The 11,639-nt window shown below is 38.5% G+C and overlaps 1 protein-coding gene across 7 annotated transcripts in view; it reads left to right on the plus strand.

The window, feature by feature from the left end:
• The window catches only part of LOC131232453 (probable serine/threonine-protein kinase SIS8), a 32,562-nt gene extending 21,163 nt beyond the window's left edge, over positions 1 to 11,399 (plus strand). For 4 of the 7 annotated variants that reach the window (XM_058228682.1, XM_058228683.1, XM_058228685.1 and 1 more), the window contains 15 exons: positions 251 to 638; positions 733 to 849; positions 958 to 1,062; positions 1,246 to 1,359; positions 5,123 to 5,681; positions 5,784 to 5,824; positions 5,921 to 5,989; positions 6,347 to 6,447; positions 6,652 to 6,730; positions 6,844 to 6,942; positions 7,023 to 7,091; positions 7,707 to 7,756; positions 7,881 to 7,962; positions 10,850 to 10,944; positions 11,038 to 11,399. In XM_058228682.1, the coding sequence (XP_058084665.1) occupies positions 251 to 638; positions 733 to 849; positions 958 to 1,062; positions 1,246 to 1,359; positions 5,123 to 5,681; positions 5,784 to 5,824; positions 5,921 to 5,989; positions 6,347 to 6,447; positions 6,652 to 6,730; positions 6,844 to 6,942; positions 7,023 to 7,091; positions 7,707 to 7,756; positions 7,881 to 7,962; positions 10,850 to 10,944; positions 11,038 to 11,146 (2,077 nt within the window). In that variant the 3' untranslated portion in view covers positions 11,147 to 11,399. Of the gene's footprint in view, positions 1 to 250; positions 639 to 732; positions 850 to 957; positions 1,063 to 1,245; positions 1,360 to 5,122; positions 5,682 to 5,783; positions 5,825 to 5,920; positions 5,990 to 6,346; positions 6,448 to 6,651; positions 6,731 to 6,843; positions 6,943 to 7,022; positions 7,092 to 7,706; positions 7,757 to 7,880; positions 7,963 to 10,849; positions 10,945 to 11,007 lie in introns of those variants that run through there. The other 3 variants (XM_058228686.1, XM_058228688.1, XM_058228687.1) reach the window with 3 other exon arrangements.
• The last annotated feature ends 240 nt before the right edge of the window (positions 11,400 to 11,639 follow it).

Raw genomic sequence — 11,639 nt, forward strand, 5'->3', positions numbered from 1 at the left:
AGTCCATTCCTTCTAGCATGGAGTGCCTGTCAAGTACTTGGAGCCCCTCTTCAACAGTTGAATCTTCTCAGTATATGGTACCAAGTTGGTAGGGCTGAAGTAGTAGTCTTGAGTTCTTGACTAATACTATAGTATATCTTGCCTGGATCCTCAGATTGTAAATTTGTAATGGTCAGAAGCTAGCATGGAGTGCCTGTCAAGTACTTAGTAGAATCTGTTAGTCCTGCTTAATTTCTTTTCTCTATTTCAGGAACCGATCTGCAGAGAATCTCTATGGATGGAAAGATTATGAAGTAATTGGTCGAAGAGTTCTTGATCTTCTTATCAACAAAGAAAATCATGTATTGGACAAAAATATCATGGAAAGTTTGAACACTGGTCAAACATGGTCGGGTCAATTTCCATTAAAGAAGAGATCCGGTGAGATGTTTATGGCGATGGTAACAAATAGCCCATTGTATGAGGATGGTGAGTTTATTGGTATTATTACTGTATCAAGTGATGCTGCTGTATTTAACGATATAAAATTAAGAACACGCGAGGAACATGCCCATGGTCAGCCTAGAGAGTGGAAGCTAAACATGAAAAAGATTCAGTGGCACCCACAGCCACAGATTGCATCGTCTGTTTCCAATCTGGTGCTTATGTTTTAAAATTAAGACGCTTTTGTTGCTCTTTTCATTGTTTTCTTCCATTTCAAGTACTTACTGGATATTCAGTTGAACCAAACAGGCATCAAAAGTTTTCTCACTTCGACACGGAGACAATGGTGGTGACTTTGAGAATTCCGAAAATAGAGAGCTGATGCAGCAGACTGAAACTGTGCAAGCAGAAAAGACTGAAATACCAGTAAGCGTATTTCTCTATTTATACTTTTATATCTGTATGATGTTGAGATGGCACAACAGATCTCTGTATCCTATGAAATTTCTGAGGAAAAACCATGAATCTGTCCAGGCATCAAAGCCCATTTTCAGATTGATTGTTGGGGAGAAAGCAATTGGAGGGAAAGGCAACAGAAAAGAGGAAAATGTATCTGAACTTCCTCAACCTTCCAAATTTGTAATGGCGCAATTCTCTTGACTCATTCAACATATTCCATTAATGCAAATGAACTACCACCATAGTTTGAGTTCATATATGCATTTGTTTTGTTTCCACCCCCACCATTTTTGTAGCTTCCACTTAAAAGATTTTCTTTTGGGTTGATAACTGATTTCTTGGAACTTCTTTGAATCAATGCAGGCAGCAAAGTTGTTGTCAAAATTGCAATTTGGGACCAACAAGAATACTCAAGGATCCTGTAGAAGTGATCAAGTTAGCTCACCAGAGGATTCAGCAAAAAATTTAATGAAAAAGGTACTCTCTCTCTCTCTCTCTCTCTCTCTCTCTCTCTCTCTCTCTCTCTCTCTCTCTCTCTCTCTCTCTCTCTCTCTCTCTCTCTCTCTCTCTCTCTCTCTCTCTCTCTCTCTCTCTCTCTCTCTCTCTCTCTCTCTCTCTCTCTCTCTCTCTCTCTCTCTCTCTCTCTCTCTCTCTCTCTCTCTCTCTCTCTCTCTCTCTCTCTCTCTCTCTCTCTCTCTCTCTCTCTAACTGTTTGTTTCTGCTCAAACATGTCAGTGAAACGAAAGCATGGAGATTATGTGTAACTGTTTTCCTTGGCCACAAATATCAATAACCTTTGGGGCTGTAACTAGAAGAATTTAGGCATCTTTTTCTTTCTTTTTTTAAATTTTTGCATATGATGTAAAATCTGTCCTTAAACATAATGATATAATATAATAAAAGCCTGATACTGTTCCTAATCTGTTTGCCACTTATTTGTTTACAATTCTGGATTATTCACTGCTGTAAAGGTTCAAAAGTTTCGATCTTCATGGAGAGAATTTGCAGATAATGGAATTCAACTCCTTCCAAATAGTATTCATGTTGGGAAATTTGATTTAAAACATAGGAAAGACTTATACAAAATTTGCCTTTTTTAACTTCTTTTGTTTGGGAATGTTGCATGTCCCACATCAAATGGGAGAGAACTAGAGATGCCTTCATATTAAACTTAGGTCTAGAGGTTTGTAATGCAAACTGAGAGAGAGTATTTGGGGACATTCTCACATGCACAAATGTGCCAGGCTGGGCCTCAGTGCACTGTGGTGTCTTATGTGAGTCTCTTTTTTATCTTTCTTTTTAATTTCTTGGTGCCACCACACAGGCATGTAAAATTGTTTGCACCACCTCACATGCGTCAAAAGCAAGCTTGTGCCGATGCGTCAGTGTCTCTAGCGCCGTACATGTGCCACGTGTCCTGGGATGGCCTTCTTTGCAAGCTATTTCTGTTTAAAAAGGAAAACAGAAAAAAATCTTTCTGTTCTCCATCATTTCTTCAACTTCTCTTCTTCTTCCTTCTTGACTCTCTGTCTAGGCAAATCAGTCAAGACATCTCTTACTTCAAGAGGCTTTGATCCAGTGTGTATCTGATCCAAGCCATCCATCATCACGGAGAGCTGTTGTATTCCGGAGATAGGAGCTGCGACTCGCTGCATCAAGGTTCAAATCCTTGTGGGTGCAAATTTGTCTTTAAGACAGCAACTGCCTTAGCTCTCCTTCCTTTGTTTATTTGATTTTTTATATTTGTCTCTGTTGCCGAACCACGATTTCTATTCTATCTCTCTACTTAAGATCCAACAATTTAAAGAAAGATTTCCGTCCCAAAAAATCTCAATCTCAAATAGAAACCATCTCAGAAAACCCTCGAATTGAGTTTTCTAACGGAAAAAATAAAAAATAAAAAATTCCAAAGATTGCAACAGAAATTGGAGTCTTACATGACAACTCTTAAACCGATCTATCATAAAAAACCAATCCCATCATTTGTGGAAAATGAACTCGCGACCTTATTTGAGCTATCTAAATGGGAAGAGTACAACTATTTGTGCCGTAACCATATTCTAAATGCGATGACAAATGAAAATTATGATGTCTACAGTCATCACACTTCAACCAAAGAACTGTTGGCACATTTAGAGAAGAAATTCAAAACAGAATATGCTGGGAGCAAAATATGTGGTTGGTCACTATATTGGTTTCAAGATGACAGATAACAAACCTACGGTGGATCAAATACACAATTTTCATAAAGTTGCACATGAAATCTTATCCAAAGTACACTTGATGTACAAGTCATAGTCCGTAACTTGGGTCTGAGGGTGCACACTCCGTATCCGAATTATGGGGTGTGACAATTGTCTTGTGTTTTAATTGCCACGCTGCTATAGCAAATGCAAACAATTGAACCTACAATAGGAAATTTGAACATCTACATCTCAGTCATAGCTTAGTCAAACAATTACTCGAGGATGAAGTACAATTAACTTAGTAAGGTCCAAAGTAATTTAGCTAGTCCGCTAACCAAAGGATCATCTAGAGAGTTAGTGTTGAATACGTCGAGGGGAATGGGGCTTAGACCCATGTAAATGAGTCACCGGCAACAGAAACCCAACCTATATGATAGGAGATCTAAGGAACTAGGTTCAATGGGTGAAAACAATTTGTTCTTGAGTGATTTGTCATCAGCACTCCAAACTAATATTTAAAGGCTCCATTCCCTATGATGCGCAAGTGCTATGACCTGTAACGAGAAAGTTTGGACCATGTTCTTAACGAGTTTCATAGCCATGATATAGTGGAATGTATAGCTACAAGTACGTTCTTGATGGACTCACCTATATGAATGTGGAAATAGGGCAATTTCCTATGAGAATTAAGGCAATCTCTAGAGCACTCATAAAATTGGGATAAAGCACATGGCCAAAAACATACTAGCTTTATAAAAACTTAGACTTGCTTGGAAATGTTGTGTGTCGTATATCAGAAATGTCATTTCACAGGGGCTTAGTTTAAGACATCAGATAACTAACCTTTTGACAACCTACATATATTTACGTTAGGTAAGGTTCAAATCTCTAGATACTACCAACGCACCTTGTTTCCATTGATTTGCCCATTAGCTTTTAATCTTCTTGTCATCTTTTCACTATTTTCCTATATTTTAAATTGTGGGGGATTATTGGGAAATTTTGATTTGAAACATATAAAAGAACTATGTAGGTTTTGCCTTTGGCTTTTGTTTGAGAGTGTTGCTTGTCCCACATCAGATAGGGAAAGGACTAGAGATGCCTTTATATTAAGACCTTGGTCTACAAGTTTATAATGGAAATTGAGAGAGAGTATTCGGGGACATTCTCACATGCACACATGCCAGGCTGTGCTGTGGCCACGGTGCAGTGTGGTGTCTCACATGAGTTTCTTTTTTCTTTCTTTTTAATATATTGGTGCTGCCATATGTGTGTGTAAAGCTGTTCGCACCACATTGTTCGCGTCAAAGGCTGTCTTACGCTGACACGTCAACATTTCTAGCGCCATGCATATGCCACGTGTCTTGGGCTGACCATCTTTACAAGTTACTTCCATTATAAAAAGGGTTATTGTTTTTTGCTTTGAACTACCCAAAAAAAAAAAAATCTCTCCGTCCTTTCTTCAACTTCTCTTCTATCTTCTCGACTCTTTGTATGGGCAAATAAGTTTAAGGCATCTCTAGCTTCAAGAGGCTTTGATCGAGCATGCACTTGATCGGAGCCATCCAATGATTGTTGTATCTTGGAGACAGAGGAGCTGCGACCTAGTGCATCAAAGTTCAACTCCTTGTGAGAGCAAATTTGTCTTTAAGACAACGACTATAACGGGCCTTAGCTCTCCTCCTCTCATTTTAGTTTTTATATTTACCCATCTCTGAACCTATTTCTCTACTCAAGCTCCAACGATTCATACTGGGTTTGGTTTCTTGGCTTAACTTGGTTTATTTCACTGCAGTCATCAGAGTAATCACTAAGCCTACCACTGTTAGAAAGCCGGCATGGTTTCAATGGGAATGATGGTTATGGGTCAAATGAGCAGAATAAAGCAGGCTTGCATGATTCTACCAGAATATCATTCAAACCAATCTATTTGATTTTTGCATTGGCTATTTCATTCATTAATACGATGTTGTCATTGGAGTAGCTAGCTTCAGGTCTCACTGAAATGAAGAGAGCACAGCATCGTTGCTAATGACAGTTCATATCTGATACAGGCTCATGGTCAGGCCAGTTCAGAAAATTCAGGAAATGGTAGTTCAGGAAATGCAGCATGGAGCATTCGAAAACCCCCAACAAGGTTGAAAGTAACACCCACGAACCATCGTGATCGTGATTCTGACAAAGGTGCTGCAGATCCTGACAAGAGTTCTTGTCATTCCCTTAGAAGTGGATGTTCTGATGGAAAGAACTACATGAGTCATAAAACTTTTGAGGATGATTCTTCTGTGGTACATAAAAGATCTGCCAGCCCTTGTTTTGAATGTGGTGAGTGTTATGCCATGGCCACATTTGGAGATTGGTCACCTCCCTTAATGCCTGAACATGATGGGAATGGGGAAGCGCAGCTTAATCAAGAGAATTGGTGTGAATGTTTACCAGCAGAGACCATGGAACACCAGAATCCAGAGGTTAACCACTCTCCGACATTATCAAGCCCAGGAGGAAGCAACGGCAGCAGCCGTACAAGTTCAAAAGATGAAAAGGAGCTGAACTCACTTGTTGACTGTGAGATTCATTGGGAAGACCTGCTTTTAGGAGAGGAAATTGGACAAGGTATTTTCCAAAGTGACATCATTTCAATATCTTCAAAGTATATTCTCCCATATTGATGGCTTGGGATCTTTTCAAGTTAATTTTTGTTTTATATTTGTTTAGGTTCCTATGGTGTTGTTTATCGAGGAATTTGGAATGGATCGGTACATTAGTTCAGCGTGAAAATTTTCCTTTCCAGCTTGATATTTATTCCAACAATACATTGACAGAAACATAACACTCTTTCTTATGTTTATCAGGATGTTGCTATAAAAGTTTATTTGGGAAATGAATACCGTGAAGGAATTTTGCTTGACTATAAAAAAGAGGTATAGAATCTAGAGATAACCACAATACAAGAGCAATGCTACTTCTTAAAACCCCAATCATTTGGTGTAAGGGCCCATTTGGACATAACTTCTGCAGGAGGCCTTCTGCCACAAAACAGCATTTTTGTTGACTTGCTGAAAACCTATCTGCTTGGTTTTTTGGTTCAGTGAGTGGGCTTTTTAGTGCCTATATCGTTGGCTGAAAATGACGATTTTATGTGGGTTTCCATACAGCCACAAAACCTTCATTTCCAATTGAAACAGTGGTTTCATCTTCAAACATGCGTTTTGATGGTGCATCTAAACGGGCCCTGAAAGGAGTTGCCTACTCTAGAATCTGACTGGTACCTATTTCAGATTGCTATCATGAAAAGGCTCAGACATCCCAACGTCTTGCTGTTCATGGGAGCTGTTTATTCACCTGACCGACTTGCCATAGTGACAGAATTTTTACCAAGGTAAAACAAATGACATCTCTTTATTAAAATTAGTGCTGGCAACGGAATGGAGGCCTAGAAAAATCAATTTTTTGAATAGGCCTGACCCAAGCAATTCATATGTGGGCCTAGACAGTAATAAATGTATAGAAATAGCATGTCACATGTGCTTCCTATTTTCTTTTCCGGTAAATTCATATAACTTGTTTTTTTCCTAATGCTCAGGGGAAGTCTCTTCAAAACATTACACAGGAACAATCAGGCACTAGACCTTAGACGCCGAATGAGGATGGCCCTTGATGTCGTACGTTTATTTTTATAAATACCTTGGCCCTGTTTTTTACTAGTAATTTTTTGGAATGAAGTTGAGATCAGGTGGTTGAGCTTCTTAGCAGTTACGTTACCTTCCTGTTGCAGGCTAGAGGTATGAATTATTTGCATTGCAGAAATCCACCGATAGTGCATAGAGACCTGAAATCATCAAACCTACTAGTTGACAGAAACTGGACAGTCAAGGTATGAGTTTGTAATTTGTATATGACTGGAGCAGACTGTTTTTAACTGACCTACCGGATTATCCATGTTGATTTAATCAGGTGGGAGACTTTGGGCTGTCTCGATTGAAGAACTCAACCTTCTTGACAGCAAAATCAGGAAGAGGAACAGTAAGGATCTTCCTCTTCTTTTGAAAAATACTACTTTATGTGCATCAATATTCAGTTGGGATCAAAATCAAAGTCATTTACTTGATTAGATGGAGAAATATCGATCTTCTCCTTTGTACATAGTGCTGATTGTAGTTTTATGCATGATTTACCAGTAGTGAATTATGTATACCTTGGCTCAAAGGTCAGACGGGTTATTCCAAAATTTTAATTCCTTTTGGTTTTATCTTACGTCTGCTTGTGCAAGTGGCTTTTTCCTTCACATTCAGTTGATTATTTTGCTTCCATTAATGTATACAATATAAGGTACAAGCCCTATGGAGAGAGGCAGTTCTGTCTGTGCTACAGAAGAATCAATGTATAGGATAACGGTAGTTTATGTTTTAGTGCATGATTATGACTGAGGATCTAGTTTTATTGATGGAAACATCAGAAAGAGAAATGTTCTGTCTATGGGGGGGCGGGGGGTGTCAAAAGCCTAATTCGAGTATGCTTTTATCTCCTCAATTTGAAGACGGAAAAGTTTTACACATGCACTTCATGATTTTCAATGGTGTAATTTAGATTGTCATGCTGCATCCATATATGTTGATGAAGTTTTATATGTTGGTGTAGCCACAGTGGATGGCTCCTGAAGTCCTTCGCAACGAACCTTCAAATGAAAAGTAATGTAGCAAAACCAACTGAAGCAGTGAAACTCACTACCTATAAATTTCTAATATAAATTTACAATCCTATATTTAAGGAAGCTGTTGGTTTGCTGTTAAAGATCCCTTTCTTTCCTAACAGGTCTGACGTATACAGCTTTGGTGTCATACTGTGGGAACTGATGACCGAATCCGTTCCGTGGGCCCATTTGAATTCCTTACAGGTATACCTTTAATAAGAAAGCAACCAAATTCATCACTTCTCTTAGGCAAGGATTTGCCTGTCTGTCTCTGTGTGCTTGTGAATAAATGCATTGTGTTGGTGCTTTAAAAATCAAACTGTAAGATCCTGTGTGACTCGTTAGCCAACAGCATGAGTTGGTTCTTCATTGTCAGATACAGACATGAGGATGCTGAAAACCCCAACAGATTGACATATTTATACAAGCATAGGGTAAGATGGAAAGGTGAATTATTCAGTAAATGTCAGATTATATAAGCTATAATTCCCCAATATGGATTCAGATACAAACACAGATATGAGAAAGGGTTGCAACTTTCTTTTTCTTTAAAATGCTGGATACCGATATGGTATCCATTTATAACATGCTACTCATATTTAGTACTATGATTTTTACTAAAACCATTTGCCCTATTCTGCCATTTTGTAGTTTCTTATAATCTTCCCAGCATGCTAATTGTATTGAAATTTTTTTTTTCCCCCTAATTTTGTAGTATGCCTACCATAGATACACATATAACAAGAATGTCAAAAGTAATGAATCTAATAAAACTTCCTATGGGTATCCTTTATCGGGATCAATGTTTTCGGTAGCGCTTGTAGCTTAGCGTAGCTAAAACACTACGTAGCATATGCAGGTAGCATAGCTCCATAGTAGTTGAAGGTACGGAGCATGTAATGTAGCATAGCATGTAGTGCAGGTAGCGTACGCAACTTGAAATCTCCTTTTTTTTAGTGTTTCTTTTATGTTAGTTCAACACCTATTTTAAAATGGTGGTGACTCATCCCCATCACACGTGGCATTACATTAGATCAATCCGGACCATCCAAATTGTGGTCAATATCATGAATTTGTGATCTTTCAATAAATAAATAAATAAAGGTCACACTTAGAGATGTTTGAAGGCAAAGAAACAGAGAGATTTTGCATGGAAATATGTGGTTGACGATCTAGATTTGCAGTCAAGAACTCATAGAAATTATGCATTTTGTAAATTTTATCATATTTTTATATTATTTTAGTTAAAAATATGAAGAATCGTGTAACTTACACTACATGTTATAGAGGAATTATGCATGGAACTATGTGGTTGACAATCTAGATTCGCAGTCAAGAACTCATAGGAATTATGCATTTTGTAAATTTTATCATATTTTCATATTATTTTAATTAAAAATATTATGTATTGTGTAGCTTACGCTACATGATATAGAGGACCAAATGCTACACACTATTGAAAACAATGATCGGAATTGGTATCATGTCGCATCCAAAACAATAAGTTGAGTAGAAGTATTTGGTTATTTTAGTATATGAATATGAAATATTAAAAAAATGTCCGATCTCTACTATAGATGACAGGGTCACATGGGTAAAAATTTATACGCAGTTAGATATTTTAATAGCTAAACTATGCTTTATTAAAGATTCTCCAAAAAAAAGGTATCAAAAGACTATGCTTTATTGAAGGATATGGAAATGTGATTAAACAAAAAAAAAAAAAAAATGGCATTTGGGTAAAATTCAAACCAAAATAAGAGGGTTTTACACTACCTTACGTGTTCTCTGCCTTTGGAAAAACTTTAACACTTTGGAGTACGATGGTTGATACCTGGGCGGTAAGAAATTGAACATGTAGCATACAATGAAATTGAACGAAACCCTCATTTTGATGGCTATCAAAAAGAAAATCTGATTGATTGGATTTCCTAATTGTTTGAATGGTGCAATCTTCAATGAACGGTGAAAATTAAAGCAGTGAACAGTTCAAATTTAACAAACAAATGCTTATTATTCAGAGGTTGCAATCTCTAAATCAAAATACTTGTGGAGGATGACCCATGTAAAGTTGTTCCAATGATTTGGACGGTTTAATTGAATAAATGTATGCCACGTTCAATTTTAGAGTGCCCAAGTATCAACCATCACACTCTGGCAGGGTATCAAATAACTACCCTTTGCAACTGCTCCACTAACTCCCACGTTTCGCAAAACACTTCTCCTCTCCACATGCATTACATGTGCCATATCAAGTAATACAATATAACTAGGCCATATGGACATTGCGCAAGTTACCCAAACAACAATTAGAGTGCCCAAGTATTAACCATCACACCCTGGCATGGTATCAAATTACCCCACCTTATAAGTATGAGCATTTACAGCAAAAGACGGCAGATTCTTTCTCCTCCTCTCCTGTATTCATGGACTTCATCAGGAGCCCCACTTGCTTCTCCATTCCTCACCAACAGATGGTTCTGTTTGCTACCTGGTGTAACTGACCTCTTTAGGGACTTCTATCCTCAGTTATCATCCCCCTCCTAATAGAAGAAAGATCACCATGTCCCCAAAGGCTAATTACCTTCCACCATGTGGCTTTTGTAATTCTTGTCAGGGACTATCCTCTATGACTGGTATGGATATATAGGTACTATTTGGGTGCATTGCTGCCACCCTAAAATCCCACCTTATTAAAAAATGTGTATTAAAGCAAGATCATGCCCTGTATTGGTCTTGCCTTGTATATACAAGCTGCAAGCCTCCATCCTTGTGGCCCGGCAGGGTCTAGCTTGTGTAGCAGAAACAGTAAGAGCCCCACTGCCTAGTAAAAAGGAAGAAACATGTTAGTTAATTGGGTGTTTGCATGTGTTCTGGTCATTCGTATGGAGATTGGCACCCTGGCTCACCCATTGGCCGGCACGCGTTACTTCGAGCTCCTCTTCCTTTCTTTGTGAGTGCACGCTGTTTTCTCTCATGCTCACGCACCCTAGACGTGTCTAAATGTTTGTAGCAGTGTGCAAGCACCTTCAAATTACAAACTGCATTACATTTTAAAGATATTTGCGTGTTCTGTTTTTTTGTGTTGAAGGTGGTTGGAGTTGTTGGATTCATGGACCGCAGGTTAGATTTACCAGAAGGTCTGGATCCCAGAATTTCATCCATCATCAATGATTGTTGGCAAAGGTAACTCAGTTCTTTTAACCATTTTTCTTTGCATTTTTTTCTTTTTATATTGACATTCTGCAGATAGATTGATTTTAGTTTGGAATTACATAGCGATCCAGAACAGCGTCCTTCGTTCATGCACATACTTCAGCAGATGACAGACGTAATTGGTGCAGTCCTGGCTGCACCTGGTAGGAAGGATTCAGGGTCTCAGGTTTGAAGATCTTGGAGAGATTGTACTTAGCGTTTTATATATATATAATCTTTTTTATCTACTTCATAGGAGAGCTGGAGAGGAGAAGGATTTCTCTTTTCTTTCTTTTTTTTTTTAAGTGAGGATTTAGAAGGGAAATGCCAGAGAGGGGAATTCTTACTGGTGCTGAGAGAGACTAAAATGGCGGGGGCTTGAGTGTTTATATGGTGGTGTTCGGAAAGGAGTGGGAATATAATTCGTGTCACACGTGTTGAATCCAGGCCTTTAATCAGGTGTGGGCCACTGGGAAGTGCGAACATGCCCGCCCCTGACCCAATAGCTGGGCCAGTTCCCTGATCATTCAGGTGGGCCATATGTCTTAGAAAAATGGTGACCAACAATCCATACTCGATGCCCATTTGGGCTTGTTTATGGGCCACGTCATCCAGCCAATGAATTGCATGACCAATGGGGGCATAACACGAGTGGAGCTGGAAGAACCGTAATATAGTAGAGCGAT

The sequence above is a fragment of the Magnolia sinica genome, chromosome 18 (assembly GCF_029962835.1).
Source record: "Magnolia sinica isolate HGM2019 chromosome 18, MsV1, whole genome shotgun sequence".
NCBI classification, from domain to species: domain Eukaryota; kingdom Viridiplantae; phylum Streptophyta; class Magnoliopsida; order Magnoliales; family Magnoliaceae; genus Magnolia; species Magnolia sinica.